We start from the raw sequence: 12882 nt of genomic DNA on the forward strand, positions 1-12882 counted from the left end.
TTCCATAGCTTATTTGAATGGTGTGAATGCACTGAAATGTGATTTTTTTGAGATTGCTTTGTCAACTGTTTTCTTTTGCTAATTTTAGCTTATTTTTAAATACTTTCTAAATATTTGTTAAGCATATTGATAGTAGCAACGCGGGCACATCTGTGAGGTGTTAGGAGTTGGTTTGTTTATTTGAGCATAAATGAAAACAAATTACAATAATTTTGAAATGAGTTTCTCATTACTGCAACCATTAGATGAAGAGCAGCTAAATGATAATGAAATACTCCAGCAATCTAAAGGAGAGGAAGAAGTGGTTCTTGATCAGGGTATGTACAGCCATGTAATAAACATTAAAATATATTTTTCTGTCGGTTAAGAAGTTAGCAGGTCAATCACAGTGTTATATATATATGATTTTATAATGTGATATAGAAATTTATAGAATGTTTAAAATTATTGCATTTGATTTTTTTATCAGTGATGAGTGAATAATACCTTGTATGCCGACACTCATCGCATACTTTCTTGGGGATTTTGCATTTGGTGTGACTGCAAACACACCTGAAACATCATATCATCGTCTATATAGCATCAAGATTTACATGCATGTAGCTACTGCGTAGTCCCTTCATCAGATTAAAGAATTGTTGATGTCTCAGTCAGGAAGTAATAGTTGGATCTTAAATGAAATTAAATGGATCTTACATTGATCAGAAAGCTCAACAGTGTGGTTAAAATGCCATATAGAGAGACATCAGAAACAAGAAAATGTCAATGAAAAGGTTATTTTATGATGGTCCAAAAGTTCTCCTTGGGAAGCCTTCAAAATCCAAGATGACATTCTTCCACTCTAATATTGTGGTTCTGAGGTGGTAATGAGGCCAGAGTGGAAACTACAGACTCTTCCAAATATGGAGCAGGAGATGGCTGACTTGGGTAATTTGTGTGTTGGTGCATTCCTTCTATACCCCCCACCCCAACCCTGCCACTTCTGTAATAGCTTCTGCGTGTAATCGGTGCATGGACTCAAGGTTCTCAAGACCATCCCAAATGTTATTTCTTCGACATATGATTGGTCGGGGGTTCTCTTGGGTCGGTGAATTCTTGGAGTCTTGAGCACATATTTTTCTCTGTCTGACAGCAAGCAATCTCTTCTCATGAAAGGAACTGGATAAGGGATGGAACAAGGGTGCCTGCCAAACAAAGCCAAATAAGTGTAACAAGGAGCTTAATGCAGAGAATAGTGGCTTTGGAGAGGTCACTGATTCTTGTTTGCTTATCCTTTCAGTGAATTTGGAGTATTTTGCAAAAGCAACATTGATGGGCAGGGATCATTGCACCCTGATGAATTCAAAGTTTTGAACTCGGTCCGAATTATTGATCTACTCATTCCCTTTGAAGGCTATGAGGATATATTGGAGGCCATGGTGAATGTTATCATCAATGTTGGCCACTGAAAGGCGGCTGCTGCCGCATGGGAAGTGGTCTACCTTTGCTGAGATCTCGCGGTGTCAGAAAGAAATGTAGCAAAGGCAGGGTGGTTGGATATCAGGTACACTTTTCACCTCTTTGTCTCGATACTTCATCACGACCTATTAGTCACATTCCATCTTAGATCTCCAGATGAATTGGAAAATAGTTTAGATGACCAAAGGTTTCGCCAAAGGATTCTATGTAGCACGCAAACACGAAGGGAGAGTAGACAGTGTTATTCCAATCTTGATTGAGAAGCTATTTGTTACCCATCCATTGAATTATACTACATTGCAGAAGAGCAGTTGGAGCCAATTTTCTGATATCCTCCCCCAAGCTAATTTTGGAGAACACATCCATCATATACATGTGCAATATTTTACCATGGGCCGGCTCCAGATCAAAGTTGACCAGGCGGGTGTCAAACAGCATGTAAGCAATGGTTTCTTTCAGTAATGCAAGGCAGTCTTGGAGAATGGTCCATACCTGAAACACATCTGTTCATTTCCATCCACAGATTACACCTGATTTGCTGAGTTCCTCCCCAGTATTTTGCTCCATCTGCAGTCTCATGTCCCTGTGGGAGATTTTTCTGCCAGGTACAGCATATATTTGGTCTGGGCAGAACAGACGATCTGGATTGGCAATGAACCTGTTCAGGTTTTTATAATCCATTTTCAATAATGATATGGGTCTCCAATTCCTGATGCCTGTCTTATCCCTCGTCTGCTTGCAGATGAGCATGATATTATCCTTTCTTCCATTGATTCTGACATGTTGCCCGCCAGAAGCATAGCGTTGTTATAAGTCCTGTAGGTCTAGGCCCATTCAATGCCACAGAGTCACATACAACTAAGCCTGTAAGCCGTTACTTCCAAGAGTTTTATTCTGGTCAAGAGCATGGGTGGAGCCTGTTAGCTTCTCCAGGGTCAGTGGATGGTCCAGACTCTCCTACTTGTTCTTGTCTAAGACTTCTGTAATAGATGCTAGAAAGTTGTGAGAGGCTGTGCTGTCTTTGTCTTTTCCAATGGATTGCAATGCTGATTTCTGCAGACTAGAGGGGAAAAGCATATCTATACTATCCTCATCCTCATAACCACCATTGAGCCTGGCTATACCAAGCTGTGTGTAAACTTGTAACATTTTGAAGGCACCATTTCACTACATGCTGATCTTCTACCTATTGAAGAATAGGCCTGGCCCAGTTGCCGTGCAATATCCCATTCAGTTTGACATAGCTGCATTATCTGTCGTTTGTCGAAAGGTTTTTTGAGAAAAACACCGTTGACATCCGAACGTCCACCAGAAACTGGGGGATGGATAGGGTGGATCCTAATGGGATGATTATCTGAGCAGACTGACAAAAACATTTGGTACAATGCCTCATTGCCAGAACCTACTGACAAGCACCAAGACCTTGCCTGAGAGGGGCCCTAACAGTTTGATCCTTCTTGCATGGTTGGAGTTTCACTCTCAAGGAATGGTGCCTCAGGTCATTTGCAATGAGGAATTAAACAAATGTCCACTTCTCTCTGAATTATGCATTGACAAAGAAGGTCTGAAAAATAATACACGGTACCTTCTGGAGTTTCATCCCCAGCTGCGTAACATTGGAATCTATGATCTACAGTGCCCTCCATAATGTTTGCGACAAAGACCCATCATTTATTTATTTGACTTATGTACTCCACAATTTGAGATTTGTAATAGAAAAAAATCACATGTGGTTAAAGTGCATTGTCAGATTTTAATAAAGGCCATTTTTACACATTTCGGTTTCACCATGTAGAAATTACAGCAGTGTTAGAAACATAGAAACATAGAAATTAGGTGCAGGAGTAGGCCATTCGGCCCTTCGAGCCTGCACCGCCATTCAATATGATCATGGCTGATCATCCAACTCAGTATCCCGTACCTGCCTTCTCGCCATACCCTCTGATCCCCTTAGCCACAAGGGCCACATCTAACTCCCTCTTAAATATAGCCAATGAACTGGCCTCGACTACCCTCTGTGGCAGGGAGTTCCAGAGATTCACCACTCTCTGTGTGAAAAAAGTTCTTCTCATCTCGGTTTTAAAGGATTTCCCCCTTATCCTTAAGCTGTGACCCCTTGTCCTGGACTTCCCCAACATCGGGAGCAATCTTCCTGCATCTAGCCTGTCCAACCCCTTAAGAATTTTGTAAGTTTCTATAAGATCCCCTCTCAATCTCCTAAATTCTAGAGAGTATAAACCAAGTCTATCCAGTCTTTCTTCATAAGACAGTCCTGACATCCCAGGAATCAGTCTGGTGAACCTTCTCTGCACTCCCTCTATGGCAATAATGTCCTTCCTCAGATTTGGAGACCAAAACTGTACGCAATACTCCAGGTGTGGTCTCACCAAGACCCTGTACAACTGCAGTAGAACCTCCCTGCTCCTATACTCAAATCCTTTTGCTATGAAAGCTAACATACCATTCGCTTTCTTCACTGCCTGCTGCACCTGCATGCCCACTTTCAATGACTGGTGTACCATGACACCCAGGTCTCGCTGCATCTCCCCTTTTCCTAGTCGACAACCATTTAGATAATAGTCTGCTTTCCTGTTTTTGCCACCAAAATGGACAACCTCACATTTATCCACATTATACTGCATCTGCCAAACATTTGCCCACTCACCCAGCCTATCCAAGTCACCTTGCAGTCTCCTAGCATCCTCCTCACAGCTAACACTGCCCCCCAGCTTAGTGTCATCCGCAAACTTGGAGATATTGCCTTCAATTCCCTCATCCAGATCATTAATATATATTGTAAATAGCTGGGGTCCCAGCACTGAGCCTTGCGGTACCCCACTAGTCACTGCCTGCCATTGCGAAAAGGACCCGTTTACTCCTACTCTTTGCTTCCTGTTTGCCAGCCAGTTCTCTATCCACATCAATACTGAACCCCCAATGCCGTGTGCTTTAAGTTTGTAAACTAATCTCTTATGTGGGACCTTGTCGAAAGCCTTCTGGAAGTCCAGATACACCACATCCACTGGTTCTCCCCTATCCACGCTACTAGTTACATCCTCGAAAAATTCTATAAGATTCGTCAGACATGATTTACCTTTTGTAAATCCATGCTGACTTTGTCCAATGATTTCACCACTTTCCAAATGTGCTGCTATCCCATCTTTAATAACTGACTCTAGCAGTTTCCCCACTACCGATGTTAGACTAACTGGTCTGTAATTCCCCGTTTTCTCTCTCCCTCCCTTCTTAAAAAGTGGGGTTACGTTTGCTACCCGCCAATCCTCAGGAACTACTCCAGAATCTAAAGAGTTTTGAAAGATTATTACTAATGCATCCACTATTTCTGGAGCTACTTCCTTAAGTACTCTGGGATGCAGCCTATCTGGCCCTGGGGATTTATCGGCCTTTAATCCATTCAATTTACCCAACACCACTTCCCGGCTAACCTGGATTTCACTCAATTCCTCCAACTCCTTTGACCCGCGGTCCCCTGCTATTTCCGGCAGATTATTTATGTCTTCCTTAGTGAAGACGGAACCAAAGTAGTTATTCAATTGGTCCGCCATATCCTTGTTCCCCATGATCAACTCACCCGTTTCTGACTGCAAGGGACCTACATTTGTTTTAACTAATCTCTTTCTTTTCACATATCTATAAAAACTTTTGCAGTCAGTTTTTATGTTCCCTGCCAGTTTTCTTTCATAATCTATTTTTCCTTTCCTAATTAAGCCCTTTGTCCTCCTCTGCTGGTCTCTGAATTTCTCCCAGTCCTCCGGTATGCTGCTTTTTCTGGCTAATTTGTACGCATCATCCTTCGCTTTGATACTATCCCTGATTTCCCTTGTTATCCACGGATGCACTACCTTCCCTGATTTATTCTTTTGCCAAACTGGGATGAACAATTTTTGTAGTTCATCCATGCAGTCTTTAAATGTCTTCCATTGCATATCCACCGTCAACCCTTTTAGAATTAATTGCCAGTCAATCTTGGCCAATTCACGTCTCATACCCTCAAAGTTACCTTTCTTTAAGTTCAGAACCATTGTTTCTGAATTAACAATGTCACTCTCCATCCTAATGAAGAACTCAACCATATTATGGTCACTCTTGCCCAAGGGGGCACGTACAACAAGACTGCTAACTATCCCTTCCTCATTACTCAATACCCAGTCTAAAATAGCCTGCTCTCTCGTTGGTTCCTCTACATGTTGATTTAGATAACTATCCCGCATACATTCCAAAAAATCCTCTTCCTCAGCACCCCTGCCAATTTGATTCATCCAATCTATATGTAGATTGAACTCACCCATTATAACGGTTTTGCCTTTGTCGCACGCATTTCTAATTTCCTGTTTGATACCATCTCCAACTTCACTACTACTGTTAGGTGGCCTGTACACAACACCCACCAGCGTTTTCTGCCCCTTAGTGTTTCGCAGCTCTACCCATACCGATTCCACATCCTGCAAACTAATGTCCTTCCTTTCCATTGCGTTAATCTCCTCTCTAATCAGCAACGCTACCCCACCTCCTTTTCCTTTCTCTCTATCCCTCCTGAATATTGAATATCCCTGGATGTTCAGCTCCCAGCCTTGGTCACCCTGGAGCCATGTCTCCGTGATCCCAACTATATCATAGTCATTAATAGCTATCTGCACATTCAACTCATCCACCTTATTACGAATGCTCCTTGCATTGAGACACAAAGCCTTCAGGCTTGTTTTTACAACACTCTTACCCCTTATACAATTTTGTTGAAAAGTGGCCCTTTTTGATTTTTGCCCTGGATGTTCCAGCCTGCCACTTTTACTTTTCACCTTGCTACCTATTGCTTCTACCCTCATTTTACACCCCTCTGTCTCTACGCTCACACATTTAAGAAACCCTTTCCCTTTAACTCCATCCTCCACTAGCCCATTCGACACCCCACCCCCCTTATTCAGTTTAAAACCACCCGTGTAGCAGTGGCAAACCTGCCTGCCAGAATGCTGGTCCCACACCTGTTAAGATGCAAACCGTCCCTTTTGTACAGTTCCCCCTTACCCCAAAACAGATCCCAGTGATCTAAGAATCTAAATCCCTGCCCCGTGCACCAATACCTCAGCCACACGTTCAGGTCCCGTATCTCCCTGTTCCTGCTCTCGCCAGCACGAGGAACTGGAAGCAAACCGGAGATAACAACCCTGGAGGTCCTGCTTTTCAGCATTTTTCCGAGCTCTCCAAAGTCACGCTGCAGAATATTCATCCCTTTCTTTCCGACATCGTTTGTGCCGACATGCACTACCACTTCCGGATGTTCACCTTCGCCCTTGAGGATTTTCTGCACTCTGTCCGTGACATCCTGGATCCTGGCACCAGGAAGGCAGCACACCATCCTCGCATCCCGTCTGTTGCCACAGAAACCCCTGTCCGTACCTCTCACAATGGAGTCTCCTACTACAATGGCGTTGCCTGCCTTAGGCCATTTTGGTTTTGGCTCAACAGCCCTATTCGCATCACAAGCCAGTCCGCCGCCCAGTGTAAACACCTCTTCTGTCCCGACAGCTTCTAAGTGGGTGAACCTGTTCACAAGAGGTACAACACCCGGGGATGTTGGCATTCCATGCTTCCCTCCCGTTCTCACTGTCTCCCACCTTCTCTCTTCCAGTACCTTAGGTGTAACAATCGTACTGTAAGACTTGTCGAGGAACGACTCCGTTTCTCGGACGAACCGGAGGTCATCCACTTGCTTCTCCAGTTCCCCAACACGGCCCTTCAGGAGCTCTACCTGGATGCACTTTTCACATTTGTAGCAGCCAGAGGCACCAGCGGTGTCCTTGACCTCCCACATACTGCAAGCATCACACTGAATCAGCTTGCCTAACATCTCCTTCTTTCGTCTCTCCCTCTGCAGTGTTTTGCGTAGTCTCCTCTCCGAAGACTCTCGAGCCAAAGACTCACAGGGCACTTCACTCACTGCCGCTCCCTAAGAGCAGTCTTACTTAAATTGACTGATAAATTGCCTGATTTACCAATTTGCAAACCAAATTCCTCAGTTTTCAGCTGTTTTCCCAGCACTGACTCACTTCTCTCCTCCCACTTGGGCTAGAGCCAATCAGTCGTATCTCTTGCTAATCTCCTCCTGCTGCTGCTGTTGTTGTTGTTGCTCCCAAAGCTACAGCAGTTCTGAATCAAGTCTGCCTGTCCTTGACCTGTACTTAAACTGTTTTCACTTCTCTCCTCCCACTTGGGCTAGAGCCAATCAGTCGTATCTCTTGCTAATCTCCTCCTGCTGCTGCTGTTGTTGTTGCTCCCAAAGCTACAGCAGTTCTGAGTCAAGTCTGCCTGTCCTTGACCTGTACTTAAACTGTTTTCACTTCTCTCCTCCCACTTGGGCTAGAGCCAATCAGTCGTATCTCTTGCTAATCTCCTCCTGCTGCTGCTGTTGTTGCTCCCAAAGCTACAGCAGTTCTGTTTATACATAGTCCCCGCATTTCAGCGCACCATAATGTTTGGGACACACCGATGTCATGTAAATGAAAGTAGTCATGTTTAGTAATTTGTTGCATCTCCTTGACATGCAATGACTGCTTGAAGTCTGCGATTCATGGACATCACCAGTTGCTGGGTGTCTTCTCTGGTGATGCTCTGCCAGGCCTGTATTACAGCCATCTTTATCTTATGCTTGTTTTGGGGGGTAGTCCCCTTCAGTTTTCTCTTCAGCATATGAAAGGCATGCTCAATTGGGTTCAGATCATGTGATTGACTTGGCCACTCAAGAATTGACCAATTTATAGCTTTAAAAATCTCCTTTGTTGCTTTAGCAGTATGTTTGGGATCATTGTCTTGCTGTAGAATGAACCGCCGGTCAATGAGTATTGAGGCATTTGTTTGAACCTGAGCAAATAGGATGTGTCTATACACTTCAGAATTCATTATGTTACTACCATCAGCAGTTGTAACATCAATGATGATAAGTGAGCCAGTACCTTCAGCAGCCATACATGCCCAGGCCCTAACACCCCCACCACAGTGTTTCACAGATGAGGTGGTATGCCTTGGATCTTGGGCAGTTCCTTCTCTCCTCCATACTTTGTTCTTGCCATCACTCTGATATGTTAATCTTCGTCTCATCTGGCCCATAAGACCATTTTCCAGACTCTGGTTCCTCTTTTAAGTACTTCTTGGCAAACTGTAACCTGGCCATCCTATTTTTGCGGCTAACTAGTGGTTTGCATCTTGCAGTGTAGCCTCTGTGTTTCTGTTCATGAAGTCTTTTGCGGACAGTGGTCATTGACAAATCCACACCTGACTCCTGAAGGGTGTTTCTGATCTGTCGGACAGGTGTTTGGGCTTTTTTCTTTATTATAGTGAGAATTCTTCTGTCATCAGCTGTGGAGGTCTTCCTTGGCCTGCCAGTCCCTTTGCGATTAGTAAGCTCTCTCTTTGTGCTCTCTCTTTGTTTTTAATGATGTTCCAAACAGTTGATTTTGGTAAGCCTAAAGTTTAGCTGATGTCTCTAACAGTTTTATTCTTGTTGATCAGTCTCATAATGGCTTCTTTGACTTTCATTCACACAACTTTGGTCCTCGTGTTGATAAACAGCAATTAAAGTTTCCAAAGATAATGGAAAGTTTCTGAGAGCTCTCATACCTGCATTAAGGAGGCAATTAAACACACCTGAGCAATTACAAACTCCTGTGAAGCCATGTGTCCCAAACATTATGGTGCCCTGAGGGACTATATATAAACACAGCTATAATTTCTACATGGTGAAACCAAAATGTATAAAAATGGCCTTTAATAACATCTGACAATGTGCACTTTCACCACATATGATTTTTTACTATTACAAATCTCTAATTGTGGAGTACAGAGGCAAAAAAATAAATGATGGGTGTGTGTCCCAAACATTATGGAGGGCATTGTGCGTGCTCTGGTCGGGGTTAACACTGAGACAAACATCAAGGGTTGCTGGAAGACAGTCAACTTGGTGAGCTTGGACTTATACTTTTGGCTGCCTGAAACTTTGTTAGTGTTCAACAGCAATAAGGGAATGCTGCGAATTGGCACATTCCAGGCTGCAAGAATAGATGCTGAGTGATGTGCTGAAGCTTGGTGCAGCCAATGCAAATGCTCTGTGGGAAAGAACTAGAGCCCAGGGTTCTTCTGTCATGAGATATATTTGGGGGGGGGGAGGGGGGCTAAGCCCTGTGTATATCAAACACGAGAATATTTGTGGTCGAAAATGGGCCATATTAATTTGCCATGGTGCTCTGTCCAGTATACATAATGCAATCGCACTATAATGTACAGGTGCTTCTGCTATAATGCACTAATTATGTTGCTATGAAAACCTGTATAATAGAAAATCGCATTAAAAGACAATTGTATCAATGGGAGAAAGGGTTAGGAGCTAGAGAGTTTCAGATTAAATAGCTGTTATTTATTCTGCAGGTTTATCAAAAAATAAAGGTCTTTCAACAGCAATATCTTTATTTTAGTTAATGCTCACGAAAAGTACGAATGGCTGCATGTTACATTGTTTAATAGGTATCATTGCACAAGAGTGAATAGAAGTGATTGCATGTCAATTTCAATGGCCTCCCTTGATTAAAGTAACAGTTCTGTTCTTCAGACACAATGGTGTTTTGGTTACTGTGGGAGGTTAGATGAAAAACTTTTTTTTCCCCTTACACTGTTTAAATCCAAGACAGCTTTTTTTTTTCTGCTTGTCAATTTCTAATGTAGGTTTTGAGTGATTCTGTTGCTCCTGATCGAAATTTCATCTGAACCAATGTAATGCAAGTATTGTTCCCTAATTCATCACTCGCTTCTATATATTTAAAGATATTATTAAAGATGGGATAGCAGCACATTTGGAAAGTGGTGAAATCATTGGACAAAGTCAGCATGGATTTACAAAAGGTAAATCATGTCTGACGAATCTTATAGAATTCTTCGAGGATGTAACTAGTAGCGTGGATAGGGGAGAACCAGTGGATGTGGTGTATCTGGACTTCCAGAAGGCTTTCGACAAGGTCCCACATAAGAGATTAGTATACAAACTTAAAGCACACGGCATTGGGGGTTCAGTATTGATGTGGATAGAGAACTGGCTGGCAAACAGGAAGCAAAGAGTAGGAGTAAACGGGTCCTTTTCACAATGGCAGGGAGTGACTAGTGGGGTACCGCAAGGCTCAGTGCTGGGACCCCAGCTATTTACAATATATATTAATGATCTGGATGAGGGAATTGAAGGCAATATCTCCAAGTTTGCGGATGACACTAAGCTGGGGGGCAGGGTTAGCTGTGAGGAGGATGCTAGGAGACTGCAAGGTGACTTGGATAGGCTGGGTGAGTGGGCAAATGTTTGGCTGATGCAGTATAATGTGGATAAATGTGAGGTTATCCATTTTGGTGGCAAAAACAGGAACGCAGACTATTATCTAAATGGTGGCCGACTAGGAAAAGGGGAGATGCAGCGAGACCTGGGTGTCATGGTACACCAGTCATTGAAAGTAGGCATGCAGGTGCAGCAGGCAGTGAAGAAAGCGAATGGTATGTTAGCTTTCATAGCAAAAGGATTTGAGTATAGGAGCAGGGAGGTTCTACTGCAGTTGTACAGGGTCTTGGTGAGACCACACCTGGAGTATTGCGTACAGTTTTGGTCTCCAAATCTGAGGAAGGACATTATTGCCATAGAGGGAGTGCAGAGAAGGTTCACCAGACGGATTCCTGCGATGTCAGGACTGTCTTATGAAGAAAGACTGGATAGACTTGGTTTATACTCTCTAGAATTTTTGGAGATTGAGAGGGGATCTTATAGAAACTTACAAAATTCTTAAGGGGTTGGACAGGCTAGATGCAGGAAGATTGCTCCCGATGTTGGGGAAGTCCAGGACAAGGGGTCACAGCTTAAGGATAAGGGGGACATCCTTTAAAACCGAGATGAGAAGAACTTTTTTCACACAGAGAGTGGTGAATCTCTGGAACTCTCTGCCACAGAGGGTAGTCGAGGCCAGTTCATTGGCTATATTTAAGAGGGAGTTAGATGTGGCCCTTGTGGCTAAGGGGATCAGAGGGTATGGAGAGAAGGCAGGTACGGGATACTGAGTTGGATGATCAGCCATGATCATATTGAATGGCGGTGCAGGCTCGAAGGGCCGAATGGCCTACTCCTGCACCTAATTTCTATGTTTCTATGTTTCTATATCCAATTCATGTTAAGTAAACAGACATTATAACAGAATTACCTGTATAGGACTTGTAACATTGTTAATGCATCACAACAGCATGGTTCATCCTAGACCGCAAGTAATTGCCTCCCTTCCATTGACTCCATCTACACTTCATGGTGCTTTACCAAGGCCGGCAGCATAATCAAGTACGAGTCTCACCCTGGCACTCCCTCTTCTTCCCTCAGACAAGTGGTGCCTACATTTGAAAATGCATAACTCTAGATTCAGGAACAGTCTCTTCGTAGCTGCAATCAGGCAACTGAACCATCCTATCACGAACTAAAGAGCGGTCCTGAACCGCCATCTACCTCATTGGAGACCCTGGGACTATCTTTAATCGGATTTTACTGGACTTTATCCTGCACTAAACATTATTCTCTTTATCCTGTATCTGGACACTGTGGACGGCTTGATAGTAATAATGTATAGTCTTCAGCTGACCTGTATACACGCAACAGAGAAGCTTTTCACTGTACCTCGGTACACATGACAAACTATACTAAATATATAGACTGAATGACACTATGAATGTAAAGGTGGTGCACTCATTTTTTTATTTCTTACATGTATTTTTATGGATAAAGTTTATTTTGAAAGAACACAAAATGGGTAGCTTGGTTGAGGATCATTGACTTGCGAATGTCGTGTAAATACATCCTTTCATGCTTCAGCGAATTGTACTTTAACCTCTGAGCATACACTAGCTGTCTGCTTCTTGCAGCTCAATAGCTGAGGTTCAGGCAGCTTGGTTCCGTAGTATGATTGCTACAGATGAATAATTTCATGATCATCCAACAATAATGATTTCTAAACTTCACATTTCTGATACTTAATTTACAATGCCGAAAATTTTAACTGGGACAATTAATACTTTTAAAAGTGAGCGTAAACTGGAAATATACAAATCCTGTTTTGTTTTCCTATCAAGTTTAATTCAAACCTATTATGTTGGAGCAATATTTGATCAGTGCTATTCTATCGGAGCTTTTGGAATAGCACTGCATAATTCTTCTCCATGTTGGTACATGTTTGGTCACTGGAAGCTGCTCTCATAATTCCCTGGTTGACTTTACTGTTATATCGACAGCATCTCCCACCCGTTATGAAGAACGTCTAGCAGGCAAACGTCCCTTGTTCCTGGCTGTTCTACTTGCAACAGTATTAAATGATGCATATTCACCTACTGTGCTCATGCTTCATTCCT

The 12882-nt window shown here is 43.0% G+C and overlaps 1 protein-coding gene across 5 annotated transcripts in view; it reads left to right on the forward strand.

Moving 5' to 3' along the window:
• pam (peptidylglycine alpha-amidating monooxygenase) overlaps nucleotides 1-12882 on the forward strand; it is a 205006-nt gene that overhangs the window by 136444 nt on the left and 55680 nt on the right. For all 5 annotated transcript variants that reach the window (XM_033017373.1, XM_033017370.1, XM_033017369.1 and 2 more), the window contains exon 14: nucleotides 246-317. In XM_033017373.1, the coding sequence (XP_032873264.1) occupies nucleotides 246-317 (72 nt within the window). The remainder of the gene's footprint in view (nucleotides 1-245; nucleotides 318-12882) is intronic.

Source organism: Amblyraja radiata, chromosome 3, assembly GCF_010909765.2.
Source record: "Amblyraja radiata isolate CabotCenter1 chromosome 3, sAmbRad1.1.pri, whole genome shotgun sequence".
NCBI lineage: Eukaryota > Metazoa > Chordata > Chondrichthyes > Rajiformes > Rajidae > Amblyraja > Amblyraja radiata.